The following is a 22535-nucleotide window of genomic DNA, read 5'->3' on the forward strand; positions in this document are numbered from 1 at the left end:
ATCAGCCTTGAAGGAGATTATGTTGAGAAATAAAAAAAAAATTCTTAAAAACGTTGTTTTTCTTGGTCAGGCCGGAAACTTATCAATCCACCCTCGTATATACACGCATGTAGCATACATACATACACACACACACACATGTATATATATATATGATTAATATTAAAAACATTATTTTATAATACTCTGATAAATTTTATTAATATTTAGAATTTCAGTCTGTAAATTAACTGAAATCTTACGATATTTGTTTATAAAAATAGACTCAATAATACGTCGTTGATAAGTATTTTTTTCTGTAGCTAATATTTTAATACGTTTAAAATCAAAATCAAAATAATGATTGAAATTCCAAGAATGTTGCGACAGACCTGTGTTAAAATTCCCAACTTCACAATCTGTTTTGTGTTCAGCAATTCTAGTTTTTAATCTCCTGCCAGTTTCACCTATATAAGCTTTATTACAACATTTACATTTAATTAAATAAATAACACCAGATAAATTTTCAATGGAATCGACGTCCTTTCTTCTTGACAAATAATTATCTAAGTTATTAGTTTTTTTAAAATAAACATTGATATTAAATTTTTTAAAGTGAATTTCTTAATCTTTCTGATAGGCCCTGAATGTTAAGGCAAAGTAAAATTTAAATTAAATCTATTGTAAGTATCACTCCAATTTCTTTTCTTGTTAGTTTTATTACTGTTATTGTAAATCTCATGAATGCGTTCTTTAATGATGTTATTTACAAACTCAAGAGGATAGTTATTCTGTACTAAAGTTGTTTTTAATAGATTTAAATTTTCTTTTCTAAATTGAATGTCAGATAATTTTACACATCTATCTACTAAACCCTTAAATAAACCAATTTTATGTCTAAATAAATTATGTGAATTATAGTTTAAGTATCTACTAGACCAAGAAGGTTTTTTATACCAATTGGTTAATAAATCACCATTTGCAGTTTTTATAATTTTTATATCAAGATAGTTATTAACATTATTAATCTCACATTCATGTGTGAAATTTATACAATCTTCAATAGTATTAAATGCACTTAAGAAAACTTGAATTTTATCTGTGGGAATAATGGCTAAAATGTCGTCGACATATCGTTTGTACATAACAATTTATACAAACAACAGAATATAAATTTATACAACAAAAATATCGTTTGTACAAACAATCGGAGTTTATTTCCAGGAAACATTGATTTCATTCGATTTCGCGGGGAAAACGTGATGTAAACAAATTGTTTATAATATTTGAACAGATTGCAGGAACTTAATCTAAGTTTCAAGATTTATTAAGCGATTGTAAATATATAAGTTTTTTACCTTTTGAGGTCATGTCAATGAATGATACAGAACAGATAGCTCAAATATGAAAAATTAGGGTTTTTTAGAATTTTGAAACTTGAATAACAAATAAACAGAGCGGTTTTTGCCAACTCGGCCTCGATTGACCTCTTCAAAATTTAATTCGCTTTAATTTAAAATACTAAAAGGTGAAATCGGATAAAAATTGTAGGCTCTGGATCATGTTAAATCCCAATTTTCTAATTGAACGCACTGCGTGTCTACGAGGAACAAAGTATTTGCACCAAATATGCTTGCCGTCCTAACAGTACTCTGTTTATTTGGAGTGGTTCCATTTACAAAGGATAGATAATATGTCTATGAGAGGTTGAATCGAAAAATTTCCTGTAGTCAATCCAGGCCATTGACATGACACGCAGGTGGGTTGCTGTATTTTTTCAGGCGCACCTGTCAATGAGCAGTCCTAATTCTTCTTTATTAGATTTATTAATCTGTGGTGCAGGATAGATATAAATATCTTATACAGAATGCTCAAACATGCTATTGGCCTGTAGTTCTCTGTGTCAGTGGTTGGTTGTAGGACGCACTGTAGTCCCAACAGCAACCCCAGAGGAGTTGGGCGTCGCCTAATTCAGATATAAGTTAACGGGGCGGGCCAGATGTTGGTTTGTAGAAGTAAACTTCTTTCACCAGAAGTTCTTGCTATCACCTGGCCCCGCAGCGGAAACGTGATTCGAGCCCCTAAGTGCTTTCTTGACCTCTTCCGCGGTGATTGATGGACATTCCTGCTAACATGTTATGATCTTGTTGCAAAGATCTTTGAACCGGATGATATTTCTGATGTTTTTCTTCAGTTCCAATGTTTTCGGAATCTTGTGTACCTCTCTCCAGACCGTCTCTACCTCGTTGGGCTTCGGTGGATTTTGGACAGAAAGAGGGAGATCGCTTAAGAGGCGCATTGGCTCAGCGAGTGATAGGAAGCACGAAGAAATGAGTAAGGGAGTATTTCTGTACAGAGGATCGGAGGGCGCTGCTGAAACACTCGGCTGGGATTAATATACCACTGGAGAAAAACTTCCGTGAACAGCTCAAGAAGATGCACAAGGATGCAAAAAGATGCAACAAGAGGATGCACTCTTAGCGAAATCGAGTCAATTGTCGAGAATGTTACAAAAAGTTATAGATGCGGCTCAAAGCGATCAAACGCGGACAGCTCCCGAAAATGGGAATATCTCGTGAGATCTGCATTTTTCCTGCAGATGTCTTTGCATTTAATTGACACACAGGTATGCTTTTTAGACTATTAACCATTCAAATCTTTAGTTAAATTTATAATTCCTGTATATTCGACACTTCTCATTTTGGACAATCGACTATATTTTCGTAGGAGCGGCTTGTGGAGCGGTCACAGGACTAATGCTTAAAGAGTGAAAGAGATGGTAATAAAGCAGTGATTTGGACGACTAGATAGTATATGTCCTCAATGCTCAGGGTTTACTTGGCACACTCTGTACGTTTCATCGGAAATTTCATGGCGGAAAGCATGGCGACGTTATGCTAGTGTGGAAATCGCCTGGTCATTCACACTTATGTGGAAGATTCTGTGCATCCTCTTGTTGAGTAGCTATTTAAGGATGCTTTCTCCTGTGCTTCCTTGGTCTGGGCCGTCAGGAGCGTGTACTCGAGATGAAGCAGAATCCACTGCTACTTTCTATAGCAGCGCTCTATTGCCGAATTCTTCTTGTTTCCTGACCCTTTTAGAAAGAGGGTCTGTTCCATTTGTGACTAGATATGCAGTATCCAGTTTAAGCCCGTTTTGAAGACATTCATAATTCAGTATTCCGTGTATAATACTCCGTGTATAACATTTCGTAACCCGATGTTAAGGGATCTGAGCTCGTCCTTTGTACATGGAACCATTTCAAATAAATAGACTGATACCGAAACGGCAAGCATGTTCGTTGCAGATACTATGTTTCTCCTCGCCAGTGCGGAGATCCAGATATGTTGGATAAGATGTTCGTATCTGCATCGGAAAGCATCCTTTATAGATGTTACGTGTTGAATGCGGCTATGATACGCCCAGATATGTATAGGTCGATGGGCACAGTATCTTCGAAGATGCCAGTAAGTTGTCCTTGCTTCAAGTGAACCTTGGAGCATTTTTCTGACCCAAACTCCATTCCAGTCTTTCGGATGTACTGTAACAATTCTTAGAGCTAGATTTAGTTGCTCTGTATTTCTAGCATAGATCCTGGGCCAATCCATGTAAAATACATGAGTAAATTTATGTTCTTAATTTCCGGGTGGATAAAATTTAAAGGTTTCCAAAAGACAGATGATAAGTCTATTGAAAATTGACACCATCGTGGCATGCGAAAATAAAAACCCTCTGTACCTGAAGTATTAGAGAGTGTTCGCAAAACTTAATTTTTTTAACTCTCTGACATTTCTCTTTATTTTTTTCTAGCTAGTTTTTCATTTACCCTGACCAATATGTTGGAAGACCAGGAGTCGAAACTTTTGAAATATTATGGGGGTTCATATTCTCGGCAGAAAATTAGTCCTAAATGCATATGTAAAAATTGTTTATCTTCAAATTATGGAGGTTTTATTAACACAACATTGTAAACTATATGGGCGTCCGCATGAAAAGGGCACTTATGTCCGGTACTAGCTGAGGAGATATTCGCGTTTTTCTAAGTTTAAGTCAAAATTATATTTTTGGGCTTATTCATTTTGGGCCTCAAATGCTGAGAATTTATCTGGCTATATACTTGTATACGTAACTTCATATCGATCAGAAGGGTTCTTTTAATGCGGACGCCTACATACAGACTTTATTTATGTCGGAGTATATAAAAAAGCAGTCAATTTTGCCCATTTAAGGTTTCATTCATTATTTTTTTTGTCGCATACAAGCGAACACAAATGGCTAACAAGGGGAACCTACGCCCTTAAAGATTTTGTTTGGATTCATATTTTAAAACAAATATATGCATGTCACATTGACGGTGATATGAGAGTCTTGCAACTGTCGGTCAGATCAGGTGGTAGCTCTTTTAGTTTATGACCAAAGAGTCTGGGCCCGACTCCTGCTTTCTGCATTCTCGTCCAATTTTTTTATTTAAAAGGTTGGCGCAATTGGCTATTAAATTTATTTAAATTATGCCAAAATATTAATTTTTAACCATTTTTTTATATGCAAAGATGTTTCTACGTTACCATAGAAAAAGTGTTACGTAGGGGAAGGGCGGTCAAAAATGACAGGAAAAACCGCCACGTAATACGTAAACGCTCCCGTATCAGTTTTACTCCAATAGTAGTTTTTTTTTTAGGAAATTCCGATTTTTCTGAATTCAATTCAACATTTATATTTTAGTTATTTTCATATGGGCTGCTTCTGTTTGTCCAGAAAAATGCATAGAGCTGAAGAAGGCGATACTATAATATATGAAAAATATTTGACTACTCATCCCGAATTTTGGGACGAGAAACTTAGTTTCATATGAGATAAAAATAAAGTGCTTAAGAATAGTGTATAAAAAAACTTTCCCCTATATTTCGCGTCGTTCAGCTAAAGCAGGAAATTTTCGTTGTTTCCATAGTATTTTCGGTAAATAAAACCAAAATGGAAGTCCTATCTAAAAATGGATAAGAAAATTTGTTCGGTCTTTATAAAGCTGCAATTCCCCCCTGAATTTTTTCCGCATCTCACGTCTTTTGGTTCGAATTGTACGCATGAATTAGTGTGCTTTCGTACCTAATTATTGTACGAGAAATGTTAACCTATTCGGAAGTGAACAAATTTGTTATTTTTACACTAATATATAAGTCTGAGAGCTAAACATTTTTAACATGTTGTTAACAAGACTATTTATAATATCTGTACAAACATCGAAATTATCAAGATTTTTTTTGGTGAACCAAAAAAACAACTTTTAGGATGCTGATCTGATCGAGCCTACTGTGAAACAAGCTAAAGCACTCAACAGACTTGTTATTTTTAGACTGATATATAAGTCTGAGAATATTAGATTTTTAACATGTTGTTAACAAGACTATTTGCATTATCTGTACAAAAATCGACGTTATTGAGATTTTTTTCTGAACCAAAAAAACAACTATACGTTTTATGCTTCATTAGTATGCGCTTATATATAACTGTTCTCATTTGTAAATTTTTACCAAAAAAACAAAGCCCCTTGTGAAAATAGTTACCTAATTATACAACATGAAAATGTGAATTTCGTTTATCAATAAATTATTTCGAAGTCAAACGAAACCGTAGAAATATTAAATTACAGTGGACAGTGCACTGCTGTACTTCATAACACAGTGTAGATAGGACTATCCTTTCCCTGGCCTGTGGAGAGATGATCACTTTACAATGGGTTACTTTTTATGCTTCTTGTCATAAATACATACTTAGTACCTTGGGCGGACTTCCCAATTTCAAATATATCAGTGTAGTTTTCACATCTTTACATAAAATACGTTTTTAGTATAATAAAATATCTCTTGATTTATTTGAAAATTTGCAGATGTATTATCCAAATTTGAAAGACACTTCTTACGAAGTACGATTGAAAATCTAAAACGGTTACTATACCAAATTCATCAACTTTGGTCGACAATGAACTAGTACGGAATTAAAATGCACTCGTTTTTCTAATCTGCATAATCTGCATAATTCTAAGAAGTCAAGATAATTTTGCGGAATTTAAAATACTTCAAGGACTTTAAAGTAATGAATTTAACGATTTTAGAAGAATTTAAACAAGTTATCAAACACTAAAAAGCTTTCAATTGAATTCAAAGACTTGTACAGAATTCTGCAGAATAAGAAACGAGTGCATCTTAATTTAGTTGTAGTTCACCATCGACCAAAATGGATGAATTTGGCAATAGATCAAAAGAATTTTTTGTTTCCCGAAAATTACAAAAAAAATTAAGTTCTATCCTGAACTATTAAAGAGAATTCAAAATTGTTAAAAAAATTCAAAGGTTTACAAATAAAGTCTAAGAAATCGACAGAATTCTGAAGAATTCAAAAGACTTGAAGGAATTCAAAATAATTTAACCTCTATTATAAATATCTCGAGAAAATTAAAAAAAAACATTGAAAGAATTCGAATGATTAAAGGTGAATTCAAAGGTTTACATGATTTCCTTTCCTTACAATCTTTTTGTCTACATATTCGGTTCATGCAAAAAGAGCACATAGTGACAAAAAGTAATTGATTGTTCAGAAAACGAAAAAAACTTTATTCCTTCACTTACGTTCGGCCGATTTTCTTGAAATGCTGTATGAAGTCTTAATACAGAGTTTTCTTGTACATACATTTACATTCAGGGCCATCAAAAAGTATCGGACCCCCCCCCCCCATCAGCGAAAATATGCGTTTTCGAGAGAAATGTTTCACACAAAAGTTTCAGGGTTTTGGACCAGGATTTGAATGGTGACCTTGGAGCTGACCTGGGCGTCAAACTCAAGGTTATTTCAAGGTCAACTTTTATTTTTCAAACGGAAATCCCTATTTTTGACACCGCTAATCGAAAGAACGGAACATTTTACGTTCAGATATGAATCAAGGTGATCTAACCCGATGACCTTTGGGGTTATTCCAGGGTCGTGTAAACTCAAACAAGATTACACGGCTGATCAGCGAAAAAATGCGTTTTCGAGAGAAATGTTTCAGACAAAAGTTTCAGGGTTTTGGACGAGAATCTGAATGGTGACATTAAAGCTGACCTTGGCGTTGACCTGCAAGGTTATTTCAAAGTTAACTTTTATTTTCCAAGTAGGAACCCCTATTTTTGACACCGCCAGTCGAAAAAACGGAAAATTGCACGTTCAGATAGGCATCAAGGGCATGTGACCCGATGATCTTCGATGTCGTTCCAGGGTCGTATAAACTCGAACAAGGTCTAGATTGTTGATCAGCGAAAATCCACATTTAAAAAAATGGTTAAACATTGTATCTAGATCCGGTCGACGAATGCGAGATCTATCGTAGGTCGCATCATTCCACACAAAAAAAAACCTTATATGTGGATGCAGCCCGCTAAGGGGAGATGGTCTCATCAGATCACAAACAAAAGTTCGTATGTGGATCCGACCAGCTAAGGCAACATGGTCTCATCAGACCACAAACAAAAGTTCGTATGTAGATCCGGCCAGCTAAGGCGAGATGGTCTCATCAGACAAAAGTCAGATTCGAGGTTACCGTTCATATCCTCGTCCAAAACCTCGTCCCGCAAGTGTTTTAGCATATTGTTGACACGTAGGGATGCTTTTTAGGCCATTAACCAGTAAAAGCTTGGCAACTCCAAAAGCGCCGATGATATGGACGATTAGTTTAACATAATATTCCGGGTACATGCGTCGCAACTCCCTTATAAGGTCTTTATACCTCTCTTTCTTTTCATTTTCCTTGGCTATGATGTTTTTGTCAGCTGATGTCGAAAATTCGATAACAAACATCGTTCGCTTCTCGAAGTCAAGAAGAACCATGTCAGGCCTCGTCGAGTGTGCAACAGAAGCAATTGTTGAGAATAGAAAGTTCCAGTATATGCGGCTCTTCTCATTCTCGACAATTGACTCTATTTCCCTAGTAGAATTTAGAGGAGCGATATTAAGGTCAATGCCTTTGGATGTAGGTCGTTCCCGCATAAGTTGTACAACTTCAACCGGGTGATTTAAAGAAAGCAAAAGTTAGCTCACACGACATTGACTGATCCTCCAATTTTCTGTGAAGATGCCGTGCATCCTCTTATCGAGGAGCTGTTCACGAATGTTTTTCTTTTGTGCTTTCTTAATCCGGGCTTTCAAGAGTGAGTACTCGAGATAGATAGGATTTTATGCATTTTGCTCACCGCTAATACTAAAGTTAAGTCCGAGTGTTTCAGCAGCCTCCTCCGCTGCTTTGCACAGAAACGCTCCTTTGCCCACTTCTTTCTGATTCCTGACCATTTTAAGAAGAGGGTCTCTATCATTTGCGACTCTATGTGCTGTACCCAGAATAATGCTGCTGTGAAGACATTCAAGATTCAATATTCTGCGACCACCTTGACGGCGTGAGATGTAGAGTCGCGGAATAAAAGACTTGAGATGCATGCTTTTGTCCATGTGCATAACCTTCCGTGTCCCAATATCAAGGGATCTGAGCTCGTTTCTTCGTCTATGGAACCACTCCAAATGAATTGAGTACTACCGGGACGGCAAGCATGTTCGTTGCAGATACTTTGTTCCTCGTCGACAGTTCGGAAGGCCAAATCTGCTGGATGAGAAGTTTGTATCTGCTTCGGAGAGTATCCTTTATAGGTGTCACATTCTGAATGCGGGTTTGTTGCTCGCCAGGGTATGTATAAGTCTCTCCGGCGAAAAGGTATCGTATAGCGCCTCTATCCACGAGCTCAGGGTCTTTAGGGATGCCATTAAGTTTTCGTCGCTTCAAATAAACCTTGGCGCATTTGTTTAACCCAAGTTCCATTCCTATTTCCTAAGTATATCATTCGACAATCCCTAGAGCTAGATGTAGTTCTTTGTTTTTAGCATAGATCTTAAGACCGTTTCTTGCACAATAGGTTTGTATTTTTTTTGTCTTATAAATTCTGAGAAAGCTGATTACACGTTTATTACGTGGACCCGGAATCGCCGATTGACCGACAAGTCACTAAAACTGATAGTTATACCGTAACGAATCTTTGAACGTGATTATCACGCAATCGTCTTTTCAAAAACTGCCCGTGCTGTAACTTGAAAATTTATTGACCGATTAGGCTGAAATTTGCAGGGGTTTCTTTTTATGGTACTATCGGAAGGATATATCTAAAAGTTTAAAGATATCGGGTTATTAAATAATTTTTTGGGGGTCAAAACTGTTGAAAAAATGGTTGAAAATTTGGACCTTTGATTAAACAGCCGATATAAATTTGAATTTTCAACTTTTTTATTATTTTATAGGTTTAGCCTTCCCGCCATTTTGTAAAAAAACACGTTTTTTTACACTTGAACAATGTAAGAAAAAGATGTTAAAATTAATAAATGATCTATTTAATTTGTCAACTTAAAAAAAATTCATTAAAACTTATTGATTTTACCCTTTCTAAAGGTATCTCCCCCCTTAATCAACATCCGAAACCTAGTATTGCAAATTTACCCCTTAACAACCCATAGACAACAGCGGAATTTTTCACTGTGAACCCACATGTCGCAAAATGGGCGCCCGAGACTCCCGCGTTTTCACTCACACCGGCCGGCGTTCATTCAGAGTGTCCACCTCCACGATTTTTTTAGAAGACGCCCGCCTCAACTAGGCTATAGTCAGGCTTTGAGTCGGGCGGATTCCAACTGCCGGGGCTCGAGGGTATCTAAGATGCTAACACACAGTGCACGGCTTGAACACTATCGTCACGCGAAACACCGATCACGCTGCGCGGAGGTCGGTCACGAAGGCTGATGAACACCCGCGGAAAATGGCAAAAGGAACAATACCACTAACCTTCTAGCCATCTAGCTTGCTCCTCTGCCGTCTTCCTGTCCATCTTAGTCCATGAATATCCGTCCTCGGTATACATTTTTCCTCCGGAGTCCGGATAGCCCGTCGCCTCGTGGAGTCAGAATCCGAACAGTCCCAGTTTTTTTTACTGCTGGTCCTCACTTCCGTTCGTTTTCTCTCGAGCTTCCGTGTTTTGTGTCCGGCCTGCTGATTGGGTCGTCGAGCGTGCTACGGCGACTCCCGTTGGCTCTCTGGAGGCTAATCCAGCATGGCCGCATTCCGGCCTTGGGGAAGATGACCGCCTTCTGGCAGTACGCAGTATGGCCAGGGTTGATCAGTTACGCGTAACTCAAGTATTTTCTACGTATATTACGTATTATTATATTCTGTAGAATGCGTTATAGTAATTTGAAATAATAATTACGCCCGGACTTAGAAGAAATATCCAAAATCATAATGTAATCCCATTGAAGGATTTTTTTCGAGCGGAAGAAAGGACATAAAACTTTCGCAGAGTCGTTTAACTTCTTCGATAATAATTATTAGGCATGATATTTCCTGTCTCAATATGTATGAATTTTTAGGACAATTGGTTTAACATTTTTCTTTAGACCTACTCCCTCCATAAATTTATTTTACAATTTACTGCAATGAAAATTTAAAAAACGAACACTGCAACCACGTCCCACATAAAAAAAATAGATTATATTGGTATTTTTCGAAATTGACGCATGCGCACTGAAAGTTTTCATTTGGACGTAATATAGGTCAAAGTACGTGGAAAACTAGAGAGGTAATATACGTGGTAATATACGCGTAGAATACCACGTATAATACGTGGAGCATTATACGTTACTAGCCCTAAGAATGGCTGTCTCTCCACCTTGCCGGTGCTTCGTCGCCTCACAGCGTCGTTACCGATTGGTATAGGATATCCCCACCGTGCCCTGCAGGGTTGGTTTGGCCTGATACGCAGGGGTCAATCTAGTACTGCTACTCTCCGGTGGTAGTGGCGCTGATGCATCGTGTTAACGGTGTCTAGTCGGTGGTTGCAATACTCCCCCTTTGACTGGTCAATATGGCCGCCGTGGAAGTGTCGTCACGTCGGTGCTGCCGCCTGTGTCCACGCATGGAGGCTGCGTGTCACGAGTTCACCTTCTTCGCAGTATTTCCATCCTTGCGGATGGCTTTTAAATTTTTCAGTTGCTATGATTATTGTCCAGGAGTCTGATGATGGGTGTAGTGACTCTTCCGCCGTATCTGCTCAGCCTCGGTGCCGACCGCTTACATTTGTGGTGTTCGGCCTTTATTAAATTATTTTACAATTCATTGGCTCGGATAGCTCAACTCCCAGGTAACAATTCTTAAATTACAATCAAATTAATACTTAATTTACCTTATTCGCCTGGATTCGGATCCCTAACTCGGAGGATCGTTTCTTGATCTGAATTCGCGGGTGGCTATTCTTTCGCGTTCTGCGGTTAAATACGGCTTCGGCGAGAAAATTCGGGTAAAAAAGACCTAAGCCCTGCATTTAGGTCCATTTTTGCATAAAACAAAATTTTGAAAAGTGGTTTTTGTGTTAGTTACGGATCAATGCTTATCTCACTTTCGGGAAAAAGTGGACTTAAGGCTCTTTTTGCACGCAGCGATTCATTTCAGTCATCACAGAGTATCACCTATTCACTTTTTGTCACCTATTTTCCTTGTTCCCTCGCTCCCTGTTTTTGCAGTGTAAGATATGCTTACAATGCTTAGTAAAGTAGAATATAAGAGTTTTATTTGAATACAAATTTAAATATAATCCTTTTTATTGATGAAAACATGATAAATAATATTTATATTAATAAATTGTAAAAATAATTTCGTGAAAAAATGTGACTGGTACAAGTTTAAATTTACCATTTGAGAGTTTAGCGAGTACTTTTACTTTTGAATATAACAAATATAATGTAATAGAAATCTTATTACATTTTTATTTATGAGCATGTAATATAAAAAAATAAGTAAAAAAGATACAAAATGTTTAATGCAGTAAGTAAAATTTGTGAAAAAATAAATTTTTCAGAGGAATAAATATAAATCATCATTTTATAATACGTTCAAGATGAAAATAGAATCAATGTTTTGATTGCAAAAAGATATAATGATCAAAGAGAGCAATTACTTTTTACATTCTTCACTGATTATAAAATAACATTTAAAAACATTAGTTCAATTTAATTTCAAATACATTATGTCCATTGTATGTTCGAAACCAAAAGTACTCCTTGGGAAGTTTACACTCTATGCTATTCAAATTTGCGTTCGGAAAATTCTTTTTACATTTTATTATTAATATTATTTATTATGTTTTCGAGAATAAATTTTAAGAATCATACTTTACTTTTTATTCAAATTCAAATCTAAGACATATATTCCACTTTACCAGGATTATTATACGATCTTATAATTAATATTTTCCCCTTAGTATTAATAAAAATAGATTGGAAACTATTTTGAAATGTTAAATGAGTAACATTGTTTAAAAAAAAATGATGTGTTGCATGAAAATAACATTTTATTTGTTAAACAATTTTTTTTATGTGATCTGGTCCCATTGCTTTCTATGCAAAAACAAGGAGTGATGGGACAACTAGCGCTATCCCGGAGATATAAGGAACTAATGAAATTAGGACAGTTGTGGGGTCAAGTTAAAATCTGAAATATAGAGAGACGTACAGGGCTGCTTGAAACGTCTAGTGTCCCTATTAGGATTTTCACTTCAACCGTCAGCCAAATTGACTTTATTAAATACTGAGAGGGAAGCAATGGGCCAAATACATGGGATTTGGTCCACTTTTACACGATTTTGCTAATATCTTCGTCAAAAATAATTTTTTTTATATTATTGTATTTTAAAAAAATTTGTGTTTTTAAGAACTATATAATGACATAATAAAATGATAGTGATTACTGTTCATTGAGAAGAAATCACAAAAATAAAGTTTTGCCATATGAATTTGGTACATTTTTTTCCCCTCAGCATTCGACGAAGTGAATTTCGCTGTTGGTTGAAGTGAAAAATACCTAATCCCAGTGTCTAGCCACCGTCCACACAACTTTCTGATTGGCTCCGCCATTTCTAGCTCAGTTTACGATTCTGTATAAAGGCGCAGTCCCATGGAGGTAGATTAATAAAATAGTTGCACAGTTTTGACCAATGAGGTGACTGCTAGATCTTGTACAGGCACCTCATTGGTCAAAACTGTTCCACTATTCTACTAATGTACCTTAATGGGACTGTGACCTGAAGGTGTGTACTTCGATATATGACCATGGTGTAGTGTTACTGTAATGTAACTTAGGGGGCAGTCCCATGGAGGTAGATTAGTAAAATTGTGGAAAAGTTTTAACCGATGAGGTGCTTGCACAAGATCTAGCAGTCACATTGTTAGTCAAAACTGTTCGACTATTTTATTACTCTTCTTGCATGGGACTGAGCTTTTAGTGTAATGTAACTTAGTGTAATAACCTCCGGTTTGGCTGGAAATGGTGGACGGGTAAAAGTGGAAATCGTTGGCCAGTCACTAGTATAGGGAACATATTCTTTAAATATGTATAAGTTGTCAACTCATGTGATAATATATTATTTGATCCAAAGAATCATTTTTTTCATGCATTCTTTCTCAGTCGGCCCTCTAGTACCCTCCGACTCCTTTATCTATTCTTCCCCTAATTCACACCCCCCCCCCCCCCCCCCCCCCTAGAATCTTTACCACATTTTCTTGCCAGCTTCCTTTATCTTTTATTCCTCTCCTACAGTGTTCCTATGCATGCTCCCATGTTTCCTCCTCTCATGCACATATTCTGCATTTTCTGTTCTCTTCCTTTTCCCAATACAACCCCTCCCTTACCTCGTTTCCTAATCTAAATCTTGCTTTTCTGGTCTACCTTCCCCCTTCCCATCGCTTTTCTAAATACTTTGGTATTCCTACCTTTTTTATTATCTGTTATCATTTATTATATTTTGATTCCTCAATCTTCCCCCATCTCTATTAATCTTTTTTGCCTCTCATTTTTCTCCAATTCTGCATAGTTTACTTTAGTCCTGTCTTCTATGTCTCTAGCATTAAAAAACTCCTTAGTTTTTTCTTCTCATCTCGTTAATTGATCACCCTCTCTGTCCTCTTTTCTACCTCCATCAAAAACTATCGCTAACTACCCCCCCCCTTCCTTCCCTCAGCTTCGTCTAAAATTTACATGCCCTCTTTCCCGCTCTAGTACTTAATTTATTTCTTTGCACTTTTTCTCCCCATATATTCTGGAGTCCTCCAGTCTACTCCTAGTTTCCACCTTATATATCTCTTATGTAAACTCTCAATATCTTTCCTTTCTTTCTATCTCTATTTCTCTGCTCCACAACCTAATACCGTCCATACCAGTGTATCAAATAATCACATTTTCCTTCTTCAATTTTGTTTAAACCCTCTGTTTCCTATTCTCTATATCTGCTTCATCACCCCTGCTGCTTTTTTTACCCTTTCTCTTATATGAGCTCTATGATCTTCATTCGTTTACAAGATATGTCCCAAATATTTAAACTTTAACTTTTTCTGACTTCATTCCCTTCCATTTCCCCGTCCATTTATTCTTTCTTCCCCCTCCTTTTCTAAATCTCATTATCCCTGTCCTTTCTACATTTAAATTCAACTTTTTCTATCTATGTTATTCTACATATAGCTAAAAAGAATTTCTTGTTTGAGGAAAAATTCAGAAAATTAAAAACAAATCCAGTTGTATTATGAATTATTCAAAATAATTCTAAATATTTCAAACAAGTCAAGAGATTACCAATCAAATGTAAGAAATCGACAGAATGCAAAAGACTTTAAGAAATTCAAAGTAATTGAACATCGATTATAAATATTTATGGAAAATTTAAAAAAATTGAAAGAATTGAAATGATTAAAGGTGCAACATCATAATTTTTTTTCTATCCGCCATTACAGCAAAGGACAATACTCCTTGGACACACTACGTGTAACTATGTGCGTGCGTGTGTGTGTATTGATGGATTGACTGAGGGACGACCTGCTGGAGTCATGCAATACCAGTTTGACCCCTGAGCGATAAAAATTGCAGGGCTCGACTGCATATTATGTGGTGCGAGGAACACCCAGATGAATTTCAGAAAAGGGGTTATAAAAGCCTAGAGCCTACTCGACCGTAGCCAGAACAAGCCGACAACATAGAAAGTGAGGGGACACTGAAACCAATCGCGGGCACATATCCAATAGTGAAATAGCGATGCTTTAAGATCAGAAAAAACATCAAAATACAGGTTTCTCGCAAGGTCAAAGATCTTGTTGAACTGGGTGAGGCGCTTCTTAGAGATTTTTTCTAGGAGTACGATCTCTGGACTATCCATTGTAGTACGTATGATGCAGCGAGAACTTTGACAAAATCGTACGCGTCCCGCATTCAGTGTGTAACTGATTAAATAACATGTGACAGGAAGTTCACTTCCAGGGTCTGATAGTTCTCACGCAAACTATGCATCCTTCATCACACTCTCAGCAAGTGAAAATTGCTGACCATCAGGCAGCATATTACTGACAGAAGAGGGGTGCTATCTGACGATAAGAGAATTCTAGAACAGTGGAAGAGGTGGGTCGGAGAAAATAAAAAGTTTTTTTCTGAGAATTAAAATAAGTATGGCGAGGCATGAAAAACTATTCCGCTCCAGGACCAGATAGTATCAAGAGCGTCTGGTGGAAAAAGTCCCTTCATCCACCAGAATCTTGACCGCATTGTCACCTCATATCTAAAATTGGAACAGCCTATTCCGGTGAGTTTGGTGGAAGGACGCAGAGTGCTCCTGTCTAAGATCGGCAACTTGTCTTACCGTAAGAATTACAGGCCAATAACTTTTCTGAACACACTATACTAAGATCTTCACAACTATCCTGAATGATAGTATTTTTCAGACAATCAGACCTGCGTGGCAAGAGGTGTGGGAAGAACGCTACTAAAAGAAAGGTACAGCAGAATATGGGGAGAACTTGCTCGTCGATAGATGTGCCTCAAAAGACACAGATTCCTGCCAGCACTACCTATTCATGGCCCAGATTGACTACCAGAAAGCTTTCGATTCAATCACTCATATTCTTATCTTCTGTCTGTTGGAAAGCTTAAAGGTTCATTTACAAATATTCAGGTGTATTGAGAAAATGTAGCCCCTTTAGAAACAGATTTACTATCTCATCTGGAAAAATCACGTGAGAAGTAACAACGTAAAATCTAAAGATTGTCGATATGCACACTTCATAGATTTAAATCGAATTTCGTTAAATAAAGGCTCTAAGGTTAATTGGAAGGGGGAGAATTTGATGGCATCTCCGAAGGCCTGTCGACAGAAGCGCTGTATGACACCTTAGTGCTTGAAAGACCTATAAATACATGGGCATGCCACAGAGTCGCACGCAGTATGTAACCTCGATAAATGATGCTTTTCGATGTAGATACAGACATCTTATCCGGCAGATTTGGTCCTCCGAACTGTTGGCGTGGAAGAAAGTATCTGCAACGAATATGCTTTCAGTGGACGATGGACGAGATCAGATCACTCGAAATCGGGTCACCAAATGTTATGCACATAAACAAAAGTTTGCTCGTTAATTCGTCTATTCGGTGACTTTACACCTCACGCAGTTAAGGTGATCGGGAAATACAGAATCTTGAATGTTTTCACATCAGGATCATTCTGTGTACAGCCAACATTAAAAATATGCAAATGTATGTGTGCAGCTAAACGAGACCCTCTCTTTAAAATGGCCAGGAAACACGAAGAAGTGGACAAAAGGGCGTTTATGTTCAAAGCAGTGGAGCGGCTGCTTAAACACTTGGCTTGGAATTGGTGAGCAAAATGCATAAAACATTATTTTTCTGGAGTACTCACTCCTGAAGGTCCAGCTCATGAAAGCACAGGAGAAAAACTTCCACGAACAGTTCGTCGATAAGAGGATTGACATCTTTCACAGGAACGTGAAGTAGCAGTCGATGTCGTTCAAGCTAACGTATGTTTTCCTCAAATCACCCGGGTTGAAGTCGGGTAAAAAGGGTTTCTTTCAGCGTGCGAAGATGATGTAATTTCCAAACTAGCATAGCGTGGTCACACTTTCAGCCAAGAAATTCCCGATGTGAGCTACAGAGCGTGTCATCCACACCCCGAGCACCTAGGACACACACATCTAGTTGTCCAACTCATGCGGGAACGACTTAAATCAAAAGGTACAATGCGAAACTAAGGCTCTTACGGTATTAAACCTGATACCCCTTCGCCAAACGTTCCTAGGGAAATAGAATCTATTGTCGAAAATAAGGAGAACTGAATATAATAGAACTTAATATACTTGGCAGTTGTTTCGGTCGTGCATTTGTGGCCTGACATGGTTCTTATTGACTTCGAGTAACCAATCCTGTTCAATATCGCATTTTTAAAAACAGATAAGAACATCACAGTCAAGGAGAATGAAAAGCAAGATAGTTATTGTCCGACTGCAAAAAGGTAGAGGTGATAAGTAAACGATCGAGACGTTCATGGTGGTGAAATGTTACAAAAAGTCGTATAGAAAAGTAGCATAACCTGATAGACTGTCGTAAACATTTAATATTATTGTTTATATTTGCAACGGTTGATAGTCGTTGTGCATTTAATTGTGAAATACACACAAAAATAGTATGGGTGAATTTTACAAATTTTCTTAACATGATTGCAAAAAAAAAAAAAAAAAAGGAAAGGAGGATTGCTACTGTTCAGCGAGTTGAATAAGATACCCTAAGCAAACTTTTAGTCAGCGTCAATGCCGTTAAATTTTGGTTTAGTCCGAATGGATCTAAATGGATTTTAAAATCATATGAAACATTGTTTCAGGTTGAAATTTAATTTGATGGGATATCTTTTGAAATCCAGTATTAATTATGATATTCGTAATTAAAAATTATAAAACCGTGAAAACTTTAATGCATTGTGCAACTTTTCATTTTATAAGTCTACACTTATTACTTGATGTAATATTTACCATCTTCATAACCTACAATGACGCAGTGAAAATTAATAGTTACACAAGAAAATTTTACGTACCTGAAGTTTTCTACATCCTACACGGAGAAAAAATCTAAGTAATATACCAAGAGCACTTCTGATGCGTTTATAGTAGTGTTTTTTTTTTGTTGTCCTCGTAAAAATTCATGCAATTTAAGCACGAGTGTATCTTAAAGCAGGAAAGCCAATCATTCGTTTCTCTAAGTGAATTAGACTAGAATTGCCGAGCGGGAATAGCGTTAACGTAACCCTTCCGTGATTTCAAGGAACCCTCTCGATTTCGGCATGGTTTTCTGGCAACGAAGGTCTTAAGACACACCTACTGATAGCGTTCTGTCTCGCAATTGATGCCGCGGCACGCATGCGCGTTGAGGAATTTAGAATGTGTTTTTCTTTGCCGGTTGACATACTAAATATTAACACCATAGTTTTTTGACATAACTCTAATTCAAGTGATACAACAGCAATAACATACATGTGAAATCCTTTTTATCACTAGTATAGACGTAAATATACAAAAAATAAATAAAAACAATAATAAATAGTAAAAAATATATTTTTCAAATTGAAAAATTATTTTTTCGGTATGAATAGCCAGATTTCTTTCGCATAAGAAGACCCGCCGAATATGCTAAATATAAATATAATAATAATAATAAATAATAATAAATAATAATAATAATTAAAAATTATCAATATTTTGATTAAAACAAACATTTTCGCACTATTTATTATTGTTTTTATAATATTTATGGGCATTAAAAGTGAAACTATTGAAAAAAGGAATAAGAAATAAAATTTGAAAAAAAGTACTATACGCGAGCGCATATCGCAGTCTCTCTAGTCTAGACTCCTAGAGTCTAAGCGATTGCTAAGTCGGTGATACATCGGATGCTCTAACAATTTGAATGGTAGATGTTCAGCACGGATTTCTTTCAACCCTTTTTTTCTAGCGAGCTGCTTTCTATCTAAGCAAACGGTTCAAGCTTTTCATTTCATATTAGACGCTCGTCACCCAATAATCATTATTAAAATCTACGCTTCCTGCAACGCGTGCTATAGTCTCTTTTGATTAAAAAAATTTGTATACAGTAGACTACGACACTTCTCGTTTTCGGGGCTGTAGGAAAAGCGAACAGGAAGTGTCAGATAACCCTCTCTCCTGCATCAAGCCGCGTTCGGCGCAGTAGGCGTAACCGGCCGCGTATGCGTGTTCTTAAGATGAGACAAGGAGTGAGGGCAAGCGAACAAAAGAGAAATCGGGTAAAGAGAAGTGTCGTAGAGTGTACTGTATTTGCGACCAACGTAATTATACAATTCAAATCATACTCATGTTGTAAGAAAATTCTACCAAAATAATATAAGTGTACTCATACGAAATTAAAAATACCTACTTATATATGGGTAATATAATACCGATATAAATTTTTTAATCTTCTATCCACCTACAAAAGTTGGAAATGCCGCTGGCGCGTGTCACGCATGCGTTCTACAGTTTCTATGCCCGCAAGTCAGCAAACGCTGAGAGGCATGGTTTAAGACCTCCGTTGTAAGATTCCTATACCGAAATCCGAAGGATTTCTGACAATGATGGTACGGTCGAGTGAAAGCTTTTTTTGAAAGGCGATATGGCTTTCAATACATACATTCGAGCTGTAATACTACGCGATTTAGACTTTGGTAGTAAAGAGGCATGTCAGGCTAAAATTGTATGAGTTCGAGCAAATATATAAAAAAATTCGGGATAATTTTGCTCGTTAAAGTTTCGCACTTTAATAGGAATAGCTAAATTTACTATGTTGCTTAGATTTTCAGTGGGCCAATAAAGACCTTATAAGGCAGTTGTAACGGTTATACCTAGAATATACTGTTACGCTAGTCGACCTGATCATCTGTGCTCTCTTAGGTGCCAAGCATTCGCCGGTTAATCAATTCGGATGCGACGTGAAGTGAAGTCGTCCGGCGATAAACATGTTCGTGCTAAAAGACTTGAATGATGTTCTACTAGTGAGGAGGATTCGTAGGTAGCCTTCAATTTTACCGGAGTTTTTAAATACAGGCATATTAAAATAGATTAAAACCGCACTGCTACCAGACTTTAATGATCTAGCCTATTCACATTATTACCAAATTATACCAAATTTTCCCCATGGATAGAAAAATAATAGACTTGTATTTTCCTAATTCACAAATTAATTGTTTTGATGCTAAATACAGTGACTTGTGTATTAAAAATAATTTTCTCGTACATTTCTCAGGATGATTTATAATTTCAGGTCGTTCAAGATCTTTACTGTACACCAAGCAGCTGATGGAAGAAGAACTTCAGCAATACGGAGAAGATCTGCTTCAAGAAGTGGAGGGATTAATGGACCATGATTACAGTCCAATTCAAATGCCCACCTACAATAAGCCCCGCTTCGATACTGAACTACCTCTCAAATATATTTCTTCTTTTGACATTGTAGGAGGGACGCTAGGGCCAAAAACAGATATGCGTACAAATACTTTTCGCAAGTACATAGAACCGCCGTTGGATGATGATTGGCCACCTCCCAAGCCAGGAGGGAGATCGGGAGCAAAAATTCTTGATAAACTAGAAACACTTACAAATGAGTTAAAGATTAATATTTCGGATTTCGAAAGTACAAGAACTGTGCTTTTTAAAGTACCACAAGACCAGTGATTATAAGTCATTATTAGAGACGATTTAAAATTTTAATATTGTCAATTTTTTCACAGATTTGCTTTAAATAATTGACAGACCTAAAATGTAATTTTTTTAATGTTCTTTTACCGGGGCTTTGGTGGTGCGGAACCCATCTTAACCAACAAGTCCCATCAAAAGATGTCGATTATCTTCCAGGAATCGGGCTCCATGTCAAGGAGACTAGACTTGGCGATCAGTAGTCGACTTTTAAAAGACTCGGAAAAGAGTTCGCGATTTCCTTGCTTAGGGTGTTGAGGGGATTAGTGCTCGGTGGTCGTTAGTCGATTTCGAATAATAGTCACAGGTCTTATTATGACAAACTATGTGATCATAAAAAAAGTAATAATTTTCTTGAATATCAATTAATTTTTGATTACATCAGTATATGTATTACCATTAGGATAATCCAGAAAAAGTTCAAAAATAATTCCCTCAGTGAGTTTTTAAGCAGGATTTTTTTAAATTATTGAGTCAATTTGCAAGGACCGTGTTTTATATAAAAAGCCGTTTCTGTTGCTTTCTCACAATTATACATTATTGAATATTTTAAGGAGTTAATTAAACTCTTAATCTCATTCCTGAAGCGTTGTTTTGTGATTTATTCTCTTAATATCGAAATACGTGCATACAAAAGTAACTCACTATGCAGCCATCGGTCATGGATAGTTTATTTGTAAAAAGTTTTAATATATCTTAATGTGGTAGGAACATATGAATATTAAGGCTTCTTTATTCATATTTTTAAGCGCAAATATAATATTCTAAATAATATAAGCTGTATAAAGTTCTTTAAGAAGCATCTGTAAGCTTATTGTTTATATGTTTCAAACTATTTTATTTTTTCTATGGTTATTATTTTAACACAAGAAGAAATGAATTTTAGTATTATTTTATTTTGCTTGGGTCTACTACACTGCTCCTGATTCTGGGACCCTAAATCTTCGGCCGTCTTCACGCTTGACTGCTTCTGGCTCCCCTCTGAGCATTCCTTTCCGGCTTATACGCTCGGATAGTCAGTACTGTATCAGAAGTTGCTTACTTCGCTCTTCTCTGAGTGCTGCTGGATCATACCCACACTGAACGTTACTAAATATCATTGTCCTACTGGAAGTGTGAACACTGTATCATATAACCAAAACATATTACAATATACATACTTATTTCTCCTCATTTCATGCATTACTGTTAGGAATAAAAACAGATATCTGACCCTTATTTTTTGTATAAATTATTTATATATTAAAAATTTGTTATAAGGACAACCGCAGGATTGCACCGGAAGCGGGTGCTAATCTAAAAAATTACACCAACTCCCAGCGAAATTGCGGTAAAATTTCTGCTACAACCACGTCTCACGACCGTGAGATAGGTGGTTACAGTCTGTAACAGAATATTCCGGGTACAATCGTTGCAACTTCCTTATAAGGCCTAGGAGCGTTTAGAGGAGTGATACTAAGGTTAATGTCGTAAGAGTGAAAGAGATGGTAATAAAGCACTCTTAGTGCCGTATTGTGCCTTTGGATGTAGGTCGTTCCCGCGTGAGTTGGTCAACTAGAGAGTATGTGAGCTAAATGCTCGGGGTGTGCATGGCACGCCCTGCAGCTATCATCGGGATGTCTTGGCTCAAAATGTGGTGACGATATGTTAAGGTGGAAATGACACCGTCTTGGCATATCAAAATGAAACCCTCCGTACCAGACTTCAATCCGGACGATTTAAAGAAAGCAAACGTTAGCTCACACGACTTTCACTGATCCCCTACATTTCTATGGAAGATACCGTGTATCCTCTTATCGAGGAGCTGTTCACGAAAGTTTTTCTCTTGTGCTTTCTTAATCCGGGCTATCAAGAGTGAGTACTCGAGATAGATAGGATTTTATGCATTTTGCTCACCCCTAATACTGAAGTTGAGTCCG

At 36.8% G+C, this 22535-nt stretch overlaps 1 protein-coding gene across 1 annotated transcript in view; it reads left to right on the forward strand.

Moving 5' to 3' along the window:
• Positions 1-21834, forward strand: part of LOC117168817 — a 163099-nt gene extending 141265 nt beyond the window's left edge. The window contains exon 5 of the mRNA XM_033354656.1: positions 20186-21834. Within this exon, the coding sequence (XP_033210547.1) occupies positions 20186-20595 (410 nt within the window). The 3' untranslated portion in view covers positions 20596-21834. The remainder of the gene's footprint in view (positions 1-20185) is intronic.
• Positions 21835-22535: the final 701 nt, after the last annotated feature.

This window comes from Belonocnema kinseyi, chromosome 3 (genome assembly GCF_010883055.1).
Source record: "Belonocnema kinseyi isolate 2016_QV_RU_SX_M_011 chromosome 3, B_treatae_v1, whole genome shotgun sequence".
In the NCBI taxonomy this organism is placed as follows: Eukaryota; Metazoa; Arthropoda; class Insecta; order Hymenoptera; family Cynipidae; genus Belonocnema; species Belonocnema kinseyi.